Source organism: Trichosurus vulpecula, chromosome 7, assembly GCF_011100635.1.
Source record: "Trichosurus vulpecula isolate mTriVul1 chromosome 7, mTriVul1.pri, whole genome shotgun sequence".
In the NCBI taxonomy this organism is placed as follows: Eukaryota; Metazoa; Chordata; class Mammalia; order Diprotodontia; family Phalangeridae; genus Trichosurus; species Trichosurus vulpecula.
The window spans coordinates 72381612-72405709 of NC_050579.1; the positions used below are offsets into that span (position 1 = coordinate 72381612).

Genomic DNA, 24098 nt, shown 5'->3' on the forward strand with positions numbered 1-24098 from the left:
TCAAAAGTTCTACAATGACAGACTTATCACCAATAATTTACTTACTCAAGCACAGACTATCTAGTAATGTCAGAATAATCCAAATACTGTTGCCATTTTTCTAATAAGAATTATGAACTAATAACTCCTAATTATTAGCATAATCACACCTGGATACTTGTTTTAGCAAAGATAACAATTAAGAAGCCTATATTCCTTTTTGAAGATGAGGGTAGAATTATATCAGATGCTACAAGAAAGTACAGAAGTCCTAACATATTTGTTCATGTTAATACTTCCCTATGCATAAAACTCACTGCCCAAAGATGACAGACTTAAGCAAGAAATGAATATTTTTGATTCTATTGCCTAATTCCCTTTAATTTCCTTTTCTCAAACTGAGGAAAACACTGGGGATATTGGTAAATATAAAACCCAGCTGATTACAGAAAATGTTTATTTGTGGAATTCCCAACCAGCTCATTATTAGGTAGAAAAATAATACAACATCTGTATTTCAAATAAACATTTCTTCTCTTCTGGTGTTGGTCATTTGTAAATTCTGATATGATATGGATATTTCCAAAATCTATCTAAAAGTGATCTTATCGATACTGATTTCATAACCTCATTGAGGTAAGATGAGTATTTGTTTCCAATCATAACCTGGTTGTTTTTCTTAGATTTACCCCAACAAATCTTTATATATTACAGAAATTCTGAAAAAAAATTCTGAAATTTTTCCTTGTTCCAAAAAAATCCTTTAAAAAGATTTATTTATTCCATATATAGAGCAACATTCAGAAATTATACAATAGAAATTAGCTAAACAAAAATTAAATTCTTCCAAAATTTATGCAAATAGGCACTTTTGTTAAGATTCTACATTATATGTGGGAATGCTTTTGTATTTCAGAAAACAAAGAAAATTGTCCCCCTGTTTTGCCAGTCTCTATAAATAATGATGAATAAAATATCTCAAGATAACCTACTGAAGAGGATTATTTTGAGGATCCGGTGAACTATCTAAACATCAGCACTTCTGAAGTCTTTGAAAACAAACCACAGAATTTGAAGAGCTCACAACATACAAACATGCTTGTATTATCAGTTATTTAAAATATTTTGGGTTTTTTTGTGAATATAAAGAACCATAATTTGAAACTTTACTGTTTTGTGGGAGACAATTTTCCTATAATTTTTGTATAAATGATCTTATCTGTTTAAAATATCCAGAGAAGGACTATAAAATTTTTCAGTGGGAACTGTCTGAATTTCTCTTTTATCATGTATTTGAGTCTGGTGTTGAAGACTGTTTGGGTAAAGCTGTTAACAGGACATTTTCTAAAGACACAAAGGAGTCTGCATAGTACTGTAAAGAAGCGTTGTATCCCTTCTGTTGTAAATACTGGATTCGGCCCTGGTCAATCAGCAATTTACAGAGACGACCTATATTTTTCCTTTCTTCAACAGTAAGAAGCCTAGATCCAACAACAACAAAAAACAAAATCAGAATAAATTTAGCAGCATGGTTTATCAAAAAAAATTTAATCATTTGTAATAAGTACAATTTTCTTAGAATTACAAAGTAGTATATAAACTGCTATACAGTATTTGTTAATACATACGGTAATTTTTTAGCTGAACCATTAATAAGCACCTAATAAATTCTTGATTATGTCCCCAGAACTACATGTTGAACCTACTCTTTATGTCTTCTAAGGGACCTTTTGAGACCATAATCAATGATTTATGAATTTTAATTTACTGTAAAATTCAATTTAGAATTCCACTTTATAACCTGTGTTATACATCTTGAGAAAATGAACAATCATTTTTCCTTCTTGTTGAACATCACATCACAAAATGAGTCACTTACCCAGGTAAATCTTCGGGATTATCATCTGTTTTCCTGTATCCTTCACGGTCATGCTCTTCATTATCATTGGTCTGATCATTTCTTTTCTTTAAATTAATTTTTGGTGTTTCCAAAGTTGTTTCTCGCATTCCACAAGTGGCCCAGCTACTCATTCGTTGGAAATAGTTAAATTCCACTGGCCCAAGTCCTAGGGTCTTGAAAAATTCTTTGCCCACATAATGCCTCCAATCACACCTATGATGACAACAAAGCGCAATAACGATGCCAGCCACAGGGATCCACCGCTCTGATTCATTCTTTTCACTTCCTTCATTTACTGAAGTGTCATTTTCTTCGTCCATTTTATCATTCTTCATACGCTTGGCTACAGGTTCCTCAGTTCTTTCTTTGCAGCTGGTAGGATAGGTTTCAACTAAACATCGCAATGCAAGATCTGCAAACATAATTATATCATATGATCTCCAAACCACATTGTAAGAAATAAATACTTTGTACATTTACTAAGCAATGCAATAAATATTTTCCTTTATCTCTCAGTGAATTATCTACTTTATTCTATAAATTCTTGGCGTTTTCCTTTCAATTCATGGCCATTCTCATTTTTTCTGTTGATTTATTCTGTAATAAAGCCTATATCCCCAAAATAGTTGGAAGGAAGGGACGTTTGAGACTTGCAGCCTGGAAAAACCTTAATTTAGCAGCTAGATTTCTTTTCTCCTTCCTCAGACCAAATGAGGCTCAGTGTTGCCAAGAAAGAACTTTTATCTAAAAAAATAACCTACTTCTAAAACCCAGGGAAATTGTTAATCATATTGAAAACAAAATAATTAGGCAGGGAAAGGAAGAGAAGGGAGGGGAGCGAACAGCTTCCCCTTCGGTTGCTAGATATGGAGGTGTGTGATACCTCCATAGCAGGAAGAAATGAGTGCAGGGAAAGGGATAAGAAAATTCTGCATTTTCCAACAAATTTCAATTTGTTACTTAATGTCTTTCTTTTTAAGTAATAAAGAGCTGACAATTCCAAAACACTTTATGATTCACAGGGTACTTTCCTTAAAACAATCCTGTGAGTGCAAGGACTGTCAACTCCATTTTACAGATGAGGAAACAGACTCTGAGAGAGAAAGTGACTTGCCACTCATCACAAAGCCATAAAGTGTTTCAGGCAGGACAGGAACCCAGAGCTCCTGCTTCCAAGTGGTGCTTGTGAATTCAATTTTAGAGCTGGAAGGCATCACAGAGAGATCATCTGCTCCAACCTCTTAATTTTATCGATGAGGAAAATGAGGCTTGGAAAAGTTATGGCAAGGTCATACAGATAATGCCAAAAATGGAACAGGAAACCCAGCTCTTGGGTCTCATATAATACTCTAGCATTAGGCTTAGTACCATACCTTATTAAAAAGGCAAAACAATCTGTGTTTATAGCTATAAAAATTAACTACCCTATAGAAAGAATAACTAAAAAGAAGCATATATCCTTGTCTATGTGGCTAAAGGCTCCATACCAACAAGACTGTGAGACACATGGGCAAGACTAATACTGATATCAAATGAACAAAAAAGATCACTTGATTGTAACATTACTTGACCCCCGGAAATCCACAGAAATGAGACGAAGGTCACTGTCAAAGTCTCCCCACATAATTTCTATCTCTACCACCATTAGCCCTTTTATTTTCCAAATTGGACACTGTTGAAGGCGAGAAGGGAAAAGAAGGTTACTGGGAAGGTGGTGGGCGTAGGGTCTCAAAGGAATTATTTCAAGACAAAACAAAAGTACTCCATTCCCAACAGGTGTTTTGCTTGTTCTGAATGAAGAGCAGTGGCTGTGGCAACTCTGACCAGCTCTGTCCTGGGATGCAGAGACCCAAATGCAGGACTAACTAATCAGGTCTTAGTATGTCCTCTCCTTCCAACTGACTCTATTCCCAAAGATAGTGGTGGGATGGAAACCAAAGTTCTGAAGTGGCTTCTTTTACCTTATCTTGACAAAACAAAAAAAAGGTTTTCTACTTATCTGTATATTCTACTTTTATTATTCTCAAATTCCTGAAATTTCCCTAGTTCTCTGTCATTCAACAATCCTGATGCCTTAGAACTGGGAAGTATTTTGAAAAACCATCCCTCCAAGGGCAAAGGATAACAGTCTTTGTGAAATAAACTGCTATATGATTGTAATGGAGATAGAGTGCCAGGCCTGGAGTCAGCAGGATTTATCTTCCCGAGTTCAAATTTGGCCTTGGATTCTTACTAGCCATGTGACCTTGGGCAAGTCACTTAGCCCTGTTTGCCTCAGTTTCCTCATCTATAAAAGAAGCTGGAGAAGGAAGTGGAAAACTACTCCATTATCTTTGCCAAGAAAACCCCAACTGAGTCATAAAGAGATGTACATAACTAAAAAATGACTGAAGAACCACAAGGTAGTGGAATATTATTTGCATTGAAAGTAATAATGAAAGACACCTGTAGAGAAATATGGGAAGACTTGAACTGATTTAAACTGGGCAGACCCAAGAGAACAATGTATATAATAACAACGTTGCCAAGGGCAACTTTGAAAAAGAACACTAATCAATGCAGGGACCGACCGACCGTGATTTCCGAAGACAAATGATGAAACGCTACCCCCTCCTGACAGAGAAGTAATGGACGCAACGTGAAGAATGAGACATGGCCACCTGGTATGTGTTTGTTTGATTATGCATATTTGTTACGAGTTTCTTCACTGAAAAAAAATTTAAAAAGCAAAGGGGGTACCAGAATGTCACTTAGTATCAATTTATGAAGGGAAGAAACGCTTGTTAATTGAAACAAAAGTTCAAAAAAAAAAAAAAGGAAAAGAAAGAAATGTTGGGTGGTGTCAGGTTGTGAAAGGCCTTGAATGCTAGGCAAAAGAGTCTGAATTTTATTCAAAAGACAAGACTTTGAACTGAAGAGTGACATAACCAAGCGCTTATATAGAGAAAAAAAAAGTGGCATTAGTATGAAGGATAGATTATGGGGAGGTCATACAGTCTGGAAAACCTGTTAGGAGGTATTTCAATAATCCAGGCAGCTGGAATGAGAGGGGTGGCGTGAATGAGAGAGATTGTGGAGAAAGTATTAACATGACTTGGTAATCCACTTGAATGAGATGGAGGAGACAAGAGTCAAAGATATCATCAAGGTTTTGAAGCTAAGAAAATGTGTAAAGCGAAACTGCCACTGACCAAGGTAGGGTTCTGGAAGGAGATGCAGGTATGAGGGGAAACAGCAAGCTTTGGTCATTCTGAAATTGACGTGCAAGCGGGCAGTCTGGGGGAGACATGTTGAGAGCAGCTGCATAGTGAGGTCTGGAGATCAGAAAAGGGGATATGGCTAGAGAAGCCTTTGTCATGTGTACAGAGTATGAGCTAAAGCTGTGTCCAGTGAATGGGACTGCTCAAGGAAAAGATGAAGAGAAAGAAAGGGGTAACACGCAAAACCTTGGAACATGCTTTGGAAAGAGAACAGTGATCCAAGGGAGGAAAAAGGGCAGTGGAGTAGCCAGCCAGGAGAGGCAACATGTCTGAAGCTAAACAAAAGGAAAATATCCAGAAGCACAGAGAGAGAGAGTAGTCCAAAGCATCACATTTTTAAAAGAGGTCAATGAGGACGAAAGTTGGAAGATAAAGCTGCCACACTGGCTAATGGTGCTCTCTGAAAGAATAGTTCTAGGAGAACAGCAGAGACAGAAACCAGATTATGAAAGAGAAACTGGCTTTAAGGAAGTGGGAGCATCTAGTGCCTTGCTACTTCTTCAGGAAATCTGACCATGAAGGAAAGCAAGGGGACAGAAGCTGGAAAGGGTAAAAGGGCTGAAGACAGCCTTTATTTTTTAAAGGACTAGGGAGACTTGAAAATTCAAATCATTTAAACAAACATTTGTTAAGCACCTACTATGTATAAAGTGCTGGATTACAAAATGAAAAATGATCCCTACCCTCAAGAAGTTTATATTCTCCTAGGAGATACAATATATAAACAAAGAAATAAAAACAAGGTAATTTAAGGATGGAGGCAAACAGCTAGGGGGACCAAGAAAGGCTTCATATAGAGGTGGTGCCTGGGACAAGTGCTGAAGCATGTGACAAATTCTAAGAAGAGATAAGAACAGCATATATTCAAGCATGGGAACAACCTGGACAAAAGCACAGAAGTAGTGGATATAAAACTTACAATAAGGAGTCATATTGTGCCAGGCTGAGGAATGTGTATTCTACCCTACATGTAACAGGGATCCACTAAAGATTTTTGAAAAGCAGAGTGGTGACCATCAGATGTGTGCTTTAGGAAGATTATTTTTGGCAGTCTTGTAGAAGACAAATAGGAGAGGGGAGAGACTGAAAACAGAGAGACCAATTTACAAAGATATTGTAATAATCCAGGTGAGAAGTGAAGAAGGCCTGAACCAGAGTGGTGATTGAGTGCAGAGGAATATTAGAGATTTAAGATGCATGAGAGAAGGGATGATAAAAGGTCCTGGAGGAGGGACGCTTCCTGCCTTTATGACCTTGGGCAGTCTCTTAGCCTGCCTGGCTCTCAGTTTCTTCATCTATAAAATAGGGGCATTAAGATTACATGGCCTCTTTAGTCCCTTTCAGCTTAAACCTATGATCCCATGTACAAGGATGGGAGCAAAGATATAAGCAGATAGACGAAACCTGAAGATGATACTTAGTTATAAGATGTTATGTCAAATTAAAGTCTAGAATGAGCACATCTATGTTAATCTGCACATTTTTATGCTTCTGTATTTCATACCTGTTGCCACACCACATAAATGTTTCCCAATTCCAACCACAGGTAACTTTTCTTTTATTAGCACAGGTATTTTGCCTGAAAAAAAAAAAAAAAGGATGGAGAAGCTGAGAAGCATTAAGATTGTAAATCTCTTATGAAAGGAAAAAAGTACTATCTCCCTTCAGAGAGAGGGAGAAAACTAACAGAACCAAAGAATTATAAAATTTTAGAGCTGGAATGGTCCTCATCTGAAAAATGGGGATAAAACTATATGCACTATCTCAGAGTCGTTGTGAGGGGATCCCTTTATAAACAAATAGGAATTATTAATAGTAAGAAGGATAATTAAAAGCTCAGGACTGCTTTATTTTTAGAAGTTGCTATCACTCAAAATATAGTACATGATTTCTAGCCAATATCTCTTAATTTTTATAAAGATTTGAATGGAGTTCGGTTTCAATTGGCCTTGTTACATTATACACAGAATCACAGAATTTCAAAATTGTATGGGACCTGAGTGACTTTCTATTTTAAAGTACAACTGAAAAAAGGATTTCCTCTCTAACATACTAGAAGAGGGGTCATTTATACTCTGATGGATGAAGCAAGTCATCAGCCAGTATCAGCTGTAATCATAACCTTGGTCCCCGGCCCCAAGTTAAGCGCTCTTTTCATAATGCCACACTGCCTCTGATTGTTTTCTGACTGCTTACATGTTTGGATTCAATTGATCAAATTAATTACTACATGTAAAGTGTTCATAAAGTGCTATATAAATGCAATTTTTAATTACTCATCAACCTAGAGTCATGATTGAGACAGATATTGCCATAAAAATAATCAACCAATTCAATTAAACAAACAGTTAAATACTGACTGTGAACAGAGCACTAGGCTAGAAACTGAGGTCTGAGACCCAAGCCCTCACTCCAAGACGCTTAGCATCTCCTAAGGTCGTAAGGCTCAAAGACAGATCAATAATACACAATGTTACCTGTTAAGTGTATTAGAGAGTTGCTTAACAAAATATTATGTGCAATTACCAAATGGGCCATTCTTGGAGGAGGCAGCATTTAGCATTTAGGATCCTCAAATTCCAGTGTTGGATGGAACCTTAGATATTATGAAGTTCAATCCCCTCATTGAATTGGCCTCATTTTTCTCCTGCGCTCCAATCTCACATCACCATCTTCTTGTTGGATGTCCCATTGATGCCTCAAATTCAACACATCCAAAATGGAATATTATTTTCCCCCTGAAACTCACTGCTCAGCTAAACCCTCCTTATTTCTCTTGAAGGTCAAACCAACCTTCCAATCAGCCAAGTTTGCAATTCATGCCTCTTTATTTTCCACCACCTTCCAAACATATGTCATGTCTTATCAATTCCATTTTCCTAGGATCATAGTTTGAGAGTTGGAAGGGACCTTAAAGGTTACATGATCGAATACCTTCATTTTACATATAAGGAAATTTGAGGCCCAGGGAGTTTATGTGACTTGTCTAATATAACAATGGAGGACAGATTAGAATCCAAGTTTTCTGACTCCAAATTCAGAATACTTTCTGTTTTACCATGCTCTCTTCTCAATCTATCTTGCACCCCTCTACTTTCCTCTACCCACATGGTTACCATCCTAGCTCAGACCCTCATTACTTCTCTAGTCTTTGCCCTGTCCAATTTTTCCTCCATACAGCTAATGAACTGATAGTTATACAGGACAGGTCTGGCCATCTCACCCCTGTTCAAGAAGAGCCAGTGAACCCTAATGTCTATAGGATAAAATGCAAATTCTCATGTTGGTGTTTCACTCTCTTCAAAATCTGGTGCCAATCTATCTACCTGATTTCACCTTCTTTACCTCAGGTGATTTACATGCCAGCCCCTGGCTGACTTGCTGTTTCTGTACATGCCATTCTATCTCTCACCTACATGCCTTTGGAGAGTCTCCCTCATACCTGGAATGCTGCTCTCCTTCCTTACCCCTACTTTGTGGGATGCCTAGCTCCCTTTGAAGCTCCATTCAAGTGTTACATTCTCCATGAAGCCATTCTCGATCCCTTTGGCTGTTAGTCCTCTTCCCTCCCACTAACATTACTTGGTGATTATTTCCCTGGATACATACTGTTTCCCCTTAGCAGACGGCAGGGGCTATTTCATTTCTCTTTGTATGAGCCTTTGGCAGGTTAAGTAACTAGGCCATGATTGCACAAGTAGTAGCATCTCAGGCAGGATTTGAACACAGGTCTTGATTCTAAAAGACCTGTGCTTGATCCTAACGTGCTAGGATGTCTTCTGGTAACAGATTGGGTGCTTTCTGCTACACTGCACTCATGGTCAAAAAATAGCAATCACAGAATCTCAGAGATGGACAGGGTCTCTGTGTGACTCATATCCGAAATAGAATTCTGTCTCTAGCATCACTCTTTTTCTTTCTATGATGTCATTAAGGTCTAATGTAAAAGATTAACCATTTTTACTCCTGAGTTTCCCCTGAAGCACTGTTTTTTGTGATGGGATTTCTAAACAACCAGCAGAGTTTGGGAACATATAATTTGTTACCATTTAACTGAAAATTATGCAACTTACTCAAACATAAATGTTGAATATCAATTTGAAGCCTTTCAAATACAGAGTTTCTGTTTTTGTGTTTACCATCTACCTGCACAAATAAAATATCATTATTCAACGAATTTTTATTTAAAACACTTCATAACACCTTCTAAAATATCAGCAATGCCTTTTGGTTTTCATACAAAATATGAAGCAAAGCAAATGTTATCTAGGTTTTCATTATTGTAAAGCCTTGGAACTATAAAACAATCAGGAATACAAGTTAAAGGTTGCCTTCATGGCTAACATTTGGTGATAATTCCAAATACTCTTAAAAACTTGAAGCAATGGCTATAAGCTGTGTGGATACAATTGAAGTCAATCATAATCACTAGAAATAAAAAAAATTAAGATTCCCCCCACCCCTAACATATACAGAAGAGTACTGATGGTCCTTCTTTCAAAGCCCTGCTCAGGTGGCACCTCCTATAGAAGGCCCTGATTGAACCCCATTTATTTGGACTCTCTTGCTCTTGGAATTACTTTATAGATACTCAGTACTAATTTACACTTGTTTTCTACATGTTGTAACCAACCCTTCCCCGCATACCTTAATCCCCAGGAGAATGAAGTTCCTTGAAATAAGGGCCTGTTCTGTTTGTATGTTTGTAACTGCACAGTACACCTTGAAAATGAATAGCCCTAAATGTTTTCTTTTAAATATTTGACTTTTAAGAGTGTGCCATTTTCTACAGACAAATCCAAAACACGAGGTTGACATATCTTAATGTTTTAACCTACCTTGAATCTTGTGGTCACCCTTTCTACTAGCAGGAAGTAGACCTTTTCAGCTTCTTGTAAGGCAATATCGACCCAATGAGACAATTTCCCCCTTCCAGCTCCAAACTCAACAAAGCATCTTCTTGGTCCCAGTAAATTTAATCTTTCAATGTTACCTAAAATTGAAGCCTGTAAACTTCTTAAGATTATTTCATAAAAAAAAAAACCCAGAAAACATATTTGGTCCAATGTAGAAAAATGACAATGTAATTTGATATGTTCATTAATTAAAAAAGGTCAGTATATTCATATTGATAATTTTAATTTGATATTCATTTATTTTTGTGACTAGCTTTTGTGTTTGTTCATATTAAACACTGATGAGTAGAAGCAGCTTTTCAAACAGACCTGATCAGACTATAAGCAAGTCATTTTTGTGTAAGATATTAACAATGGGGTCACAAAAAGTTGGACATAACTGGAAAATGACTGAACAACAATAGGGTCGGGTATGATGGCACTGGGAAAGAGTAAGACTAGTAGATTGCTTGAGCTTAGGAGTTGTGAGCTATGTCAGCTGAGGATCTCAGCTGAGTGTGGTAAACCCCTCAGGTGACAAGGGTAGGATCGGTTAGGGATGGGGAGTAGAAGTACAGGGAAGAGCAAACCCAGGTTGTGGGATCAGGTCAAAGGTACTCATCAGTAGTGGGATCAGGACCATGAGTGGCTATTGAACGTCCAACCTGGGCAAGATGGGGAAACCCAATCCTTCCAGCCAAAAAAAGGTTTACTATGCTTAAGATATTATTATCAGTGGCCAATCTAATGATCAGCCTCACTGAATTAGCTAAGCCTGAGCATTGGACAAAAGACACACAGTCCATCATTGGGCATAAGTCATTGCAACTTAGTAGCTATTGTCAGAGTTTATAACCTTCCAACATAGCATTTAAGAACCCAGGGTTCTTAATCTACACCATAATGATACATTAAAGGATAAATATAAAAGAGATTCTCTTACTAACTATACCTAGAAATATGATTTCTGTGAATTTATTGCATGCATGGAATAGCAAGCAATTTTCATTAAATACAGATACTATGGCATAGTCCATACCTGTTGTTTCAAGTGCTTGAAAGCAGAATCACCATTTTTGGGGTCATTTAGGGCATCATGTAATGCACGATGTGACATTATTTGATCTTCAAGTGCACAATTCAGACCTATGTCAAAAATACAAGTGCAAAAACTTAAGCAAACTGAAAAATGAAAACTTAAGGATCTAACTCCAGTGTCATCTATTAAAACAGGTTATCAATTAATATAACATCTAATCACTTAAGGCTATAAAATACTTTACCATCTGGAGTTGTGAACAGATCCTGCCATTTTGAAGAGCACTTTGGAGCTATGCCCAAAGGACTATAAAAATGTGCATACACTTTGACCCAGCAATACCACTCCTAGGGCTATATCCCAAAGAGATCAAACAAGTGGGAAAGGGACCTGTATGTACAAAAATATTTACAGCAGCTCTTTTTGTGGTGGCAAAGATCAAGGGGATGCCCATCAATTGGGGAATGGCTGGACAAGTTGTGGTGTATGAATGTAATGGAATACTATTGTGCTATAAGAAATGGGGAAGATGCAGACTTCATAACAGCCTGGAAAGACCTACATGATATGATGCTGAGTGGGAGGAACAGAACCAGGAGAACATTGTATACAACCACAGACATACTGACTCTGTGATGACTAACTTTGATAGACTTGGTTCTCCTCAGCAATACAAGGCTCAGAGACGGCTCCAGGGGACTCATGATGGAAAAAGCTAGCTACATCCAGAGAAAGAACTGTGGAGTCTGAACGCAGACTGAGGCAAACTATTTGCTCTCTTTTTTTTTCTTCTGTTTTGGTTTTGTTTCTTCTCTCTTATGATTCATTCCATTGGTTATGATTCTTCTTTGCAGCTTGGCTATTGTGTAAATAAGTTTGGTATGAAGGTTTATGTAGAATCTATATCGGACTGCATGGCGTTTGTGGGGGGAGGGGAAGAAAATCTGAAACTCAAGAACATGTAGAACTAAGTATTGTAAACTAAAAATAAAAAATCTAATTAAAATTTTAAAAAAATATATTTTACCATCCAGGTTTAATTGACTTACCTTCACTGGCTTTTCTCAATTTCTTAATTAAGTTTTCTAACTGCTCTTCAGATAGAGAAGAAATTGAGACCTGTATATAAAACCCAAACAACAGTAACTAAGATATTTCCTTTTAAAGATTCTCTGTACAAGCAGTCTTACAAATATTGAACTTTAAAATGAACCATACATGTGAATGGATGAATGGGTGTTGCCTCCTAATGTCCCCATCTGCTTGAACTCTTCCTCATTACTGATGTTCTAGAAAACTCTCTTTATTATTGGAAAAACCACTGAACTCTGCAACCCCTTGTTGCTACTTTTCACCACGTGTGGCCATAAAAAAATGTACTGGCTCCTGAAGTCTCCATCCAGCTGTCACTTCTCTACCCCACTCATAGAGAAATAGAACTAGGATATACCTGCTCAATTTACAGATAAATAAACTGAGTCCCAGAGAGATGAAATGACTTGTCTGTGGGATGACAGTTAGTAAGTGGCAGTCAGAATCTGAATCCAGACCCTCTGAACTCCGTATACTTTCCACAGGTTCAGGCCTCAGGGAGGCTCAGGGCATAGGATTCAGTCTCAAAAGGGAGAGGGACCCAAGTTCAAGTCTATTAACAGTATAATTTGCTTGAAGAGTTCAATGTTACCCTCTACCCCCATGCCCTACTCAATAAATTCTAGCGGCTTCTGATTTCCTCCAGGTCAAGTATAAAATTCTGTTTGGCAAATAGAGCACTTTACAACTCAGCCCCTTCCTACCTTTCCAGTCTTTTTACACTTTGCTCCCTGCCATGTACTCTATCATCCAGTTACATTAGCCTTCTTGTGGTTCCTCGCACCCTCCATCTCTCAAAGAGTCTTCTCACTGGTTTCCTCCAAGTCTGGACTGATCTTCCTCCTCACCTTTACCTACTGACTTCTCTGAGGACTAAGCTCAAATTCCACCCCCAGCACCTTCCCGCTAAGCTTACCTTCACATTATGCTGTATTTGTCTTGTATATACAGTTATTTGAATGTTGTCTCCCCCAGGAGGGGGAGAGGGGTTGTTCCTTGAGGACAGGATCATATTTTTTTGCCTTTCTTTGTAGTCTCAGTGCTTAGTACATAGTAAGTACTTAAAAGATATGTAATTGACTTTTTAATTATAAATTAAATAGGATGGTGTGTGTGTGTGTGTGTGTGTGTGTGTGTGTGTGTGTGTGTGTGTCGGGGGGAGGCTGGGGTGGGGAGTGCCTCAGCTTTTGTTATCATTTATAACACTGATTCAATGAGAAAATGAAAAATTACAAATAATCTACTTAGAAACTAATTTTACAACAACACATTCATGGATTGGGGACTGTCTTGATATTTCTTTTTAAATCAAATGATGAATCAATGCACTTACCAGTTCATCAAGAATTCCTGTTTCATCTTTTAGTCCTGCATTAATATCTTGGATAAAGTAATCCTTAAGGAAAAATACAGAAAAAGCCAACTAAAGTTGGTATAATAATACTTAAATATATCTAAAAGATCTGTCATTTTATCAGTATGGACACTCATTCTACCAATAAAGAATAAATCCCATAGCAGATGGTTTCATGCACTAGTGCAACAAAAAAAGTATGAACTGCCAGCTATCCAACCTCACCAATAGATCAACTCAGATTTTATAAATATATGTCTACCTATCTATCGCTGCGCCAACCTTAAAGCCCTGTGTAAATGCGAACTATTTTTATTATGAGGTGATGATGATGATGATGTCTGGGTCAGCCTTTCCCATTAGCCTGTAAGGTCTCTTAAGTAAAGAACTAAATTAATTCTACTAAAATTTCATGCAAATTTATGTCTTATTTAAATTCTAGTGTTGCGAATAGTGCTTTGCACATAGTAGGCATTTACTTAAGTGAATGGAACCTATTTACTTCTTCTGCATTAGACTGTGAGTTCCTTGAGGGCAAGAACTTTCTCTTGCCTTTCTTGCATCCCCAGTACTTAGCAAAGTGCCTGGCACGTAGTAGGTGCTTATAAATCCTTACTGACTGACTGACAGTACTGCCGTGGATGACAAATAGTAGGCAGTTTTGCCAAAAAGCAGTAACTTCAGCTGTTATAATTATGAGGCATGGCTGCTCTTGAAAAATCAGTGAATGGAAAATTATTTAAGTGCTCACTATGTTTTAGGCACTGGAGATAAAAATAGGAAAAAAAAATAAAAATGGTCCGTTGTCTCAAGGAGTTCACACTCTGATTGGGGAGAGATAACACATATAAAGAAAGTTAAGTTGTAAGGTGTATGAAGGAAGGTGGTAAGGGGTCAGATGGTAAGGTCCAGAGACCCTTAGGTTATATAAGTTGATTCAGATGACAGTGGGGAGTAGAGAAGGGGAGAAAGTGTATCAAAGCATGGTAGATGGTAAAGGATGTAGAAGGGCAGATGGTAAGTCTTGGTAGTCCTCCACCTCATCCAAAGGAATGGAATTGTTGGCTCCCATCTCATCCAAGCCCTGTGAGTAGTAAAGCAGTATAAGCTAAGGGAGAAGGGAAGGGGAAGGAGTCCCTGGTGCTGGCAAGTGTTTTCTCCACATGGAGACCCAGATGGGTTCTGGGACAGATGGGCTAAGTGGGATGAGTGAAAGGCAAGGTAGTTAGTTATGGTGCCCTGAATGGTGACAACTGGCATCTGCAATAGGCTCTGGAACTGTCTGGGGCTAGGGATGTTTTACTCAGTCTCTGCTTCAAGATTTCCACTGAGGAAGGAATTTACTATCTCCAAACATCAAGTCTAAACCTTTTTGTAATTTCTATCGACTGCGCTTAGTTTTGGCCACTGGAACCAAGCAAAATAAGTCCAATACTTCTACATGACAGCCCTTCAAATATTTGAAAGAAATGGTCATTAAATCTCTCTTCTTTCAAGGCTAAACATTTGATTCCTTCAACGGATTGTGCTCTCCAGGCAGCTCACCATTTTGTTCAACCTCCAGCTTGAACATGTCCTCGAAAACCTGAATATGATTTTAGACGTGGCCTTACCATGGCAGACAATTGTGAAACTTCGTCATCAATGGCATGCCTTGTTTAACACAGACTACAGTGCATTGCTTATTTAAATCGTCTTATACTGCTGAAATATCAACATACATTTCCTGAAATCCCCACGTTTTTAATAGAAAGTGTCATCTAGCCATATATCCTTAATCTTCTTTTTTGAATTTGATTTCTGAATCCAAGTGTAGAACTTCCCAATTTTCTCTATTAAGTTCTACCTCCATTGATTGTGATCTTGGTTCTAGCTTGCTGAGGTCTTTTTAAAATCCAGATTCTGCCATCTAACATGTTAGCTATCCCTCCTTGGATTGGTCTAGATGCAAATTTGACAAGTATGCCAATTATACTTTGTCATATCAATGATAAAAACGATGAATGACACAGGCCAAGAACAGATTCCTGAAACGTTCCACTGAGAGAGTTCTCTCCCAAGTTGACACTGACTCATTAATGACAATTTCTTGGGTCTATTTAATCAACCAGTTATAAGCCTACCTAATTGTCATATCATCTAGCCCAGGGGTGGGGAACCTGTGGCCTTGAGGCTACATGTTGGACTTTAGGTCCTCAAGTGTAGCCCTTTGACTGAATCCAAACTTTTCAGAAAGTCATAAACATAAACATAACTTTACAGAAAGTTTGAAAGTTTGTAACTTTCTAAGTTTTTGTTGTCCGCTGAATTTGCCTTTCAAAGATTCTCCAGCTCTGAACTTATCAAAAGAAATGTTTGGAAGTCATCAATTCTGTTAACTTATTCCCACTAATTCTGCAGTATAAGTCATTTTTCTTTGCCCTTCAGATTGTATTCTAACCTTTTCTTTACTTTCTCATAACTGGTATGTAGTTCTGAATGATTCTGACTCTAGTTCCACAATATGTATCTCTCCCTTCTTGGTTGCTTTTAACATTTTTCTTTGACCCGGGAGATGCAGCTCCAAAGTCCCCATAAGCAAGTGACTTAACCTCTCAGTGCCTTACACAACCCTCTAAGACTCTTAACTTGCAGACCTCTCCTGTCTTTGTGCCTTTGCCATGGCTGTACCCTAGGCTAAAATGTTATCCTTCATCTCTGTTTCTGCTCTCTCCTTCTTGATCCTTGTTCAGGGGTCTTTCCTGTTCCCTCTAGCTTCTAGTGCCTTCCCCAGGAAGATGACCTTCCATCTGTTCTCTCTATATGGATCGAGGTATTTACATATTGTCTCCCAATTAGAATGTGAGCTTCTTGAGGGCAACGATCCAATTTTTGCCTTTCTTTGTATCCTCACCACTCGGCGCAGTGCCTAGCACGCACTTTTCCTCACTAGAGTGCTTTCAGGCAAAACCTAGATCTCATGTATGTTATGTAAAAGATTCTAGTTCAGGGGTGTACTGAACGAGGTAACTTACATCTGAGATTCCTTCCAATTCTGAGATTCTGATATCTAGCCCCTGCCAACTAGAGAGGTCCCATTATATTAGTTTATACAACAGCACTTTTTAACCTCTTTTTGTGTCATGAACCTCTTTGGCAGTCTAGTAGAGCCTCTGGACCCCTTCTTGGTGTAACTTTTTTTTTTTAATTCATAAGTGAACTAGGAAGTGCTAAATTTAAGTTAGAGGTTTAATGAAAATAAACATGTAATGTTTTTTCCATCAAACTTCATGTATTCCCAGTAACTATGGACCCTGTTAACTTATATTCGATCTCACTATGTTTCTCTTTTCCATTTTCATTGATTACTTTCCATGTTCACATTATCACATTGTTCCTATTCATGCCATACTTTTTCTTAATGCTGCCATTCCCAGTCAGTCAAGAAGCATTTATTTAGTAAGGGTTTACTGTGTGCTTCTGAAATATCTCTAACCGTGAGGAAGCTTTTCCTTTCATCAAGCCTAAATTCGCCTCTTTGCAGCTTCCATTCATTGCTTCTAGGTCTGCCCTCTGAGATCAAGTTAAGCAGTAACAATGCTACTGAATGATCCCATTTGATAATTCTGTTAGGAGAGAATTCTTTGCTTTCAGTTACAATCCATTTCTGGATATGTAAAGCATATCCTTTTATATCTGCAGAAATGCATGAGACAACCTGGGGTACAGTACAGAGAGCTCTGGATTAGGGGTTAGAAAGTCTGGGTTCTAAGCCCAGTTCTGATACTGTGACCAAAGAAAAGGAGGTCACTTAATCTCTCTGTCTCAGTTTCATCTGTACAACAGTGAAATATAATTACAATTATTTCCTTTGAATGGTGTGATGAAAGCAACTTGTGAACATTAAAACATTCTGTAAGTATGAATTATTATTAGAAACAGAATTGATACAAGGTATAATCCAGATTGCATTTGTGCTATATCTTAATTAAAAATGTCCTATATTCATCTGTTTAGACAATGGTGGAAACCATTCAGTGGTAATTTAAACTACTAATGTCACCACTAATGAAAACTATAAGCTAATTATTTGAAAACTCTTATATCTATAAAAACTCCACTCCCTGAAGTAGAGCTGTAACTTCACAGAACTGAATCATACACAAAACATAAAAATGATAAAAATCATTACCAAAAACCAATCTATGTAAGGCTTACTCTGCTTTAATTGCTTTCTGTCTGACTTTTTCTCTAAAACAATCTACATATCTCATAGGGTTTCTGTGAAAAAAGGCATTTGTAAACCTAAAGATGACATATAAATGTAAGCTTTTATTATACAAAAATGTTACTAATATATTTCAAACCATTTTTTTTTTACTGATAATGGATACTTACTGGTTTTGGTTTCTCTCTTGAGTTACATTTTTTCAAATGTTTTTCAAGCTGATCTTCATATACTGTGCTAAATTTAAGAAAATAATTATTTTAAAATACAAATATGTAGGAGTTGCATTTAAAATACAGAAAATTATTTAAGTTTATTTAGCCCATACTTACTGTTTTGGATCTAGAGGACAGAGTATTCTTTTCCTGGTATTTTCTTCCTAGGTTAAAAATAAATTCGTTCATTTAGCTATCAAGCTTACTCTTCTCTTATCATAATGTCTTTTCAATTTTTTTCCTTACTTTTCTACCCTCACTAAACCTTCTAGTAACTTTATCCCTCTTTTCCCAGTCTATCAGGCCTGCTTTGGTTCACTTTCCTACCTTCGTAATCTTGTCTAATTTCAACTTAACATTGTCTTCCACTTTTGAATCCTTTAACTCTCTAGGATATGACACCCTATCGCTCAGCAGATTACCTTGCTTCCTGATTTACTGAAAATATCTCATCCAGAATAAGTTCTTTCATCTCCCCTATATCACATTTCAAAACATCTATAGATCTTCTTTACTGTCCTCTTCTGTTTTGCTTCAGTATCAACCTTGGTATGATAGGGGTGATCCCACCTCCTCCTATCATTCCCAGAACTTACCCCAGAAATCAACCCCATCCCTTGTGGCTGACCTCTTTCTGCCTACAAACATGCCTAGGTCTCCCTTATCTTTTAAAAGAACTTTCACTTGACCCTAAAATTCCTTCAAGATATCATCCTGTATCTTTCTTTCCTTCCACTGCTCAGCTAGAATCAGGTCCTATTCTCTCACTACCTACTCATATTCTAACCTTTACTTAGGCTTCCAATCCCATCACTCCATTGAAATTGTTTTCTCCAAAGCCACTAATGATCTCTTAGCTGATAAAGCTCAGTATTAATTTTTCTTGAAGTCTCCTCTGCAGCATTTAACACTATTCACCACTTCCCTCCTCTTGGATATTTCCTGTTAGATTTTATACTATTTCTTTTCCTACCTGTTCTACCCCTCCCACTCTGGCTCATTATCCAGTTCTCGCCCTCTGTATGTGAGACTCCCACAAGGCTATGTCCTGGGCTCCCTCCTTTTTTGTAATCCTGGTGATCTCATCAGTGTACTAGGGATATTAACATCATTATGCAGGTGACTCCAAATTCACATATCCTTTTTCCTGAACCACTCCTACATCACCAACCTCCTTATAAAAATTTCTACCAGAAAGTCCCATGGCACCCCAAAGTCAACACCTATATAGGATGGAACTCATAATTTTTCTTCCTAAACCTTTCTTTCCTTCAAAGGTCCCTATTTTCTCCTAGTCACTCAGTTTCATAATAGTAAAGTCATCTTTACTCTTCCCTTGTCCTTAACACCACCCAACACCCAATTAATGGCTGTCTTATTGGTTCTACCTCTAGAATCTTTCACCTCCCTCTCTACACTCACATCTCCTTTACTTTTGTACAAGCTCTCATTACGTTTTTATGAACGATTGTTTTAACTTAATTGGACTCTACTAGCCTCAACCCTCCTCTATTCACCCTCCATGTTGCTGTTGTTCAGTCATTTTCAGTTGTGTCTGACTCTTCTTGACCCCATTTTGGGGTTTTCTTGGCAGAGATACTTGAGTGGTTTGACTGGTTTGTCACTTCCTTCTCCAGCTCATTTTACAGATGAGAAACCGATCCAAATAGGGCTAAGTGACTTGTCCAGGGTCATGCAGCGCCTGAGGCCAGATCTGAACTCAGGAAAGATGGGTCTTCCAAAGTCCAGGCCCAGCACTCTATTCCCTTTGCCACCTAGCTGCCCCACAAACCTCCTCCATATAGCTTCCAAAAATTCTTCTTAAAGACAGATTTAACTATGACATTCCCTGGTTCAAAACCTGTGACTCCTTATTGCCTCTCAAGAAAGACACAGAAACTCACACTGGCAGTCAGAGACCTTCACAATCTTGTTCAAACTTACCTTTATGGCTTTAATTCATATTATTTCCTTTCTCATACTGTTCTAATCAAACCGATATCTTAGCTGCTTCCCCAAATCTGATATTTCAACTTGTACCTTCCTGTGTTTGCATAAACTACCCTCCATTCCTGGAAAGAACACCTATTTCATCTCTACTTTTCTAAGCTGTCTTCTTTTAATATTCTGGTCAGGTGCCAATTCATTTGTGAAGCCTTTCTGCATTCTCCTAGTGGTTAATGCTGTCCCTTCACAAATTACTTTATATATTTACCTATCTGCTTATGGGTTTTACCTCCATAGTAAAATGGGAGCAACTTTGGGACAGAAACTATTCCATTTCTGGCTGACTCCTCTGAATTTAGGCCAGGTCCTTGTACATGGTAGTCAGTTGGTCAAAATGCTGAATTTTTTTAAATGAATTGAAATTATACTAAAAATTATTATAGTGGGGGGGGGGAACTGATCAGGAGGCTCCTGATCAATTGATTTCTCAATCAAGCTCATTAAATTATAGGAGAGTAATGGGTAATTAACAAAGACAATAAGGTGTTAAAGTCTTAACTGAAATGCAAATCGGTATACACATTTTATATACTCTTTACAAAGTGTGAAGGAGTGCTCTACAATCAAGCTCAGTGGAATTAGAAGGAAGCTAGTCATTCACTGGCTAGAAAAGACATTCTCTAGGGACCCAGTTAAAGCAGAAGGGGAGCGGGCCTGAGGCATAGTGTAAAATTTGTGAGGAGAGAAGACAGACAGCTATAAAAGAACCCAGCTCAACAGAATTGTTCTTGGCTTCTGGAAGGAAGGGTATTTTTCTTTCCTCCCTCATCTCCCACTTCCCACGGATCATGGTGTCTTACAGTGGAGATACTGGCCCAGAAGGAGGAATTACATCCAGAAGGGAATTAACCTAGTGTGTCAAGACAAAATAGGAGCTTTGTGAGTTATAGAATTGGCTCTGGTCATTGGGAGTTAAACTGAAGAGATGAATAGGCCCAGGGAGCCCAGCTAAATGACTTGCCTGGTAGAGCTACTAAATCTAGGGGGGACAGCATGAGGAGGAGAAACGCTTAACTAAACCAACAATATACGGAAGAAGTCTGTAACAAGAGACAACACAGTTTTTGAGGGAACTGAAAGACTGATCAGTTAGTCAATAAACATTTATTAAGCGCCAGGCACTGTACTAAGCACTGGGGATACAAAAAGAGGCAAAAGACTGTCTGCCCTTAAAGAGCTCACAATATAATGGGACCGATCTTCAAGGTATTATGAAAGAGAAGTGAAAACTAAGGATGTAGGAACACAATGTGACACAATAAATACCAAAGACTACGAATTTACATTTATCCATCTATTCAAAATTTTTATGAAAAAAAATCTACATACTCATCAAAGTTATCCTTGTGGAGAATATTAGAATGTAACAGACAGACCTTCTTGAGCAATATTCCATAGTAGAGCGCATCTTTACAGTCACACAGTTAACTGAATTATATAGATAATACCAGACTCCACTGTGCTTACTGAGTATGAAAAAAGATTTGATTTGGAAGAGCAAAATACTGCCTTATGAACTCTCATTTAATGTTTTCTCCCATACATTTGTCACAATCATATGAGATATTCCAAAAGGTGTAACAAAAGAGATAACTTTTTCAATGACTGTGATGATTAATACCAAATAAGGTATTAAACAGAGAGATGTGTGCTTGCTGAAGGTATTCACCACTGTCATGGAAGACAGCCAGCAGACTCCAAGCTGAAAAGGGTTTCCACATAGATGGAGTCTCTTAAATGAGCCCCAGAATCACTTAAAAAAAGGTTTGATCTCACTATCCATACAGGAAAAACCAAGTGGTAGGAGGGCTGGAACTCTGAGGTACTCAGTTGGAAAAGCAGCAACTATCCTCACAGACACTAAATTTCTTTACCATTCTTCAGTACTTTAGAGCTAGCTTTTCCCCTTCATGGCTTAAGTCATATTCGCTCACATTTCTTTATATTTTAACAATAACTAACCATATTATGGAATTTTGAAAAATCATTTGCCTCATTCTTAAAAGCAGATAAACTGTGCTTTTTCTCCTTCTCATGACTCCACTACCCTTTACCTAGTGAGTTTTTAGTGCTAAGTTGTTCTTCATTGGCAAATGTTTCTTAATTTTTTTTTCTTGGATAGTAGTAGCCTTTTATTGAAAAAAAAAATCTACTCACCTGTGTTCAACAATATCAAGGAAGACACCCTAATAAAAAGGCCAAACAAAGGATTCCCTATGGATGGTTTCTAGTCATAGATAAAATTACCCTAATTACACTGAGTCTTATTCAATGAAAGCCAACAACCACTATCCACACACTTGAGAAAGTATACAAAAACTCATATTGTTGAGAATGGGCAGCCTATAGTTAGAGGAGACTCTTAAATAAGCTGGACAGACAGATTGGGCCCAAAATTGAGTTTAAATCAATAATCACTTGTTAAATGCCTGCTATGTGCCAAGCACTATGCTAGAACCTGGTGATAAAAAGAAAAATGAAAACGTGCCTTCAGGGAGCTTAAATTCTATTGGACAGAACATTTTTCAAATCTTTTTTCATTCATTCGTTCAATAGGTATCAAGTGGGCCAGAGTGGCTAGCTAATTTTCTTGGATGCTTTGAAGCCAGTCACGGGAGCATCAGACATTCTCAAACACAGACTAAGCCCTGGAGAACACGGAGGGGAGGGAGCTATCTTAAATACATTACTTCAGTTTCACTTCGTCACTCCTGTGAGGTAACAAAGGTATTATCTGCATTTTTCAGAAAAGGAAACAGACTCGGGGAGGTTAAGTGATCTGCATAAAAGTCAGTACTAGAGATGAGATTTAAGTTCAGCACTCTTATCTATCACGTCAGGTTTATCTTTCTTTGTGGCTAAGAAACATGAATCATTGCCTCTAACACCAGCTATAAAGTCCTTTGTTTCACATTTAAAGCTCTTCATAACTTGACCCCTTCTAACCTTTTCAGTCTTCCTACATCGTACTCCCCTTCCAAACGGTCCATAGATCCAGGCAGTATCAGACTATTAGAAAGTCACAGGAACACGACCCTTCCACCTCCAGTCTGTGCTTCTGCATCAGAACATCCCCCAAAGCCTGAATCCCGTCCTTCCTTACCTCTCTGCCTTAATTTCTCTTGCTTTTTTCACGATTCAGCTCAAATTCCACTTTCTACAAGAGGCTTTTCTCGTCCCCTCCTCCCCCAGCTGAGACTACATTGCATTAATTCTCTTTACAAGTACCAAGTTATGTTATTGTCTTTCCCAGTATCCACGGAAGGAGGGCTGGGCCGGGAGTCAGGAAGACCTAAATTCAAATCCAGCCTCAAACACTAACCAGCAGCGTGACCTTAGGCGAGTCAATGAACCTGTTTGCCTCAGTTTCCTCAACTGTAAAATGAGACAATGATGGCACTCATTTCCTAGGATTGCTGTGAGGATCCATCAATAAACATTTATTAAGCGTTTCCTCTGTACCAGGAACTGTGCTAAGCGCAGAAGATACAAAGTCGCTGCCCTCCAGGGGCTTCTATTCTAATGGGGAAGACAACATACGAACCAATATATACAGGGTGAGTTATATATGGGATAGACAGGAAGTAAGGAGCAGAAGGAAAGCACCGGAATGAAGAGGAGGTGGGAAAGGCCTTCTGTAGAAAGTGGGATTTTTGGCTGAGCCGTAAAGGCAGCCTGGGAGACGAACAGGCGGAGCAGAGGAGCGAGAGGGCTTCAAATGAATAAAGCGCTTATCACAGGGCCTGGTACATAGTAGGCGCTATAGAAATGTTGGCTGTTATTATTATTGTTATTAACACATTGAAAATAAACAGTTCGGCCTCGCCGGTAGGGCAGGGTTTCCCTACTTCCGCGCTCGTTCCCGCGGCTCCCGCGTGCTCCCCGCAGAACCGTTTCCCTGCCGCCGGCACCATCCGACAGAAGCGATTCTTTCTTTCCACAAAGTAACTGCATCTCCCCTCGATCGGAACCCGGCTCGCCGCCGGTACCGGCAGAGAGGCAGCCATCTCCGGGGCTTCCGGAACCCCACTCCCACCGGACTCTGAGTCTTTACAAGAAGGACGGGAGCGACCGGAAGCCTCGTGCACCTCCCGACCGGAAGGGGGCTACGGTGCCCTTCGAGGGCCAAAAGCGGCTGTCGCTTTCTTCT

At 38.4% G+C, this 24098-nt stretch overlaps 2 protein-coding genes across 2 annotated transcripts in view; one reads left to right on the plus strand and one right to left on the minus strand.

Annotated features, from left to right (window-relative positions):
• Window positions 1-2399, plus strand: part of LRRC39 (leucine rich repeat containing 39) — a 33415-nt gene extending 31016 nt beyond the window's left edge. Inside the window, exon 9 of the mRNA XM_036768459.1 lies at window positions 896-2399. Within this exon, the coding sequence (XP_036624354.1) occupies window positions 896-951 (56 nt within the window). The 3' untranslated portion in view covers window positions 952-2399. The remainder of the gene's footprint in view (window positions 1-895) is intronic.
• Window positions 1246-23981, minus strand: TRMT13 (tRNA methyltransferase 13 homolog). The gene is made up of 11 exons (XM_036768458.1): window positions 23797-23981; window positions 18059-18105; window positions 17897-17963; window positions 13499-13561; window positions 12123-12192; window positions 11074-11180; window positions 9978-10145; window positions 9213-9285; window positions 6644-6718; window positions 1859-2291; window positions 1246-1460 (listed from the first exon to the last, which is right to left on the minus strand). The coding sequence occupies exons 1-11, from the start codon at window positions 23953-23955 to the stop codon at window positions 1265-1267; spliced, it is 1458 nt and encodes a 485-aa protein (XP_036624353.1). The 5' UTR covers window positions 23956-23981; the 3' UTR covers window positions 1246-1264.
• Window positions 23982-24098: the final 117 nt, after the last annotated feature.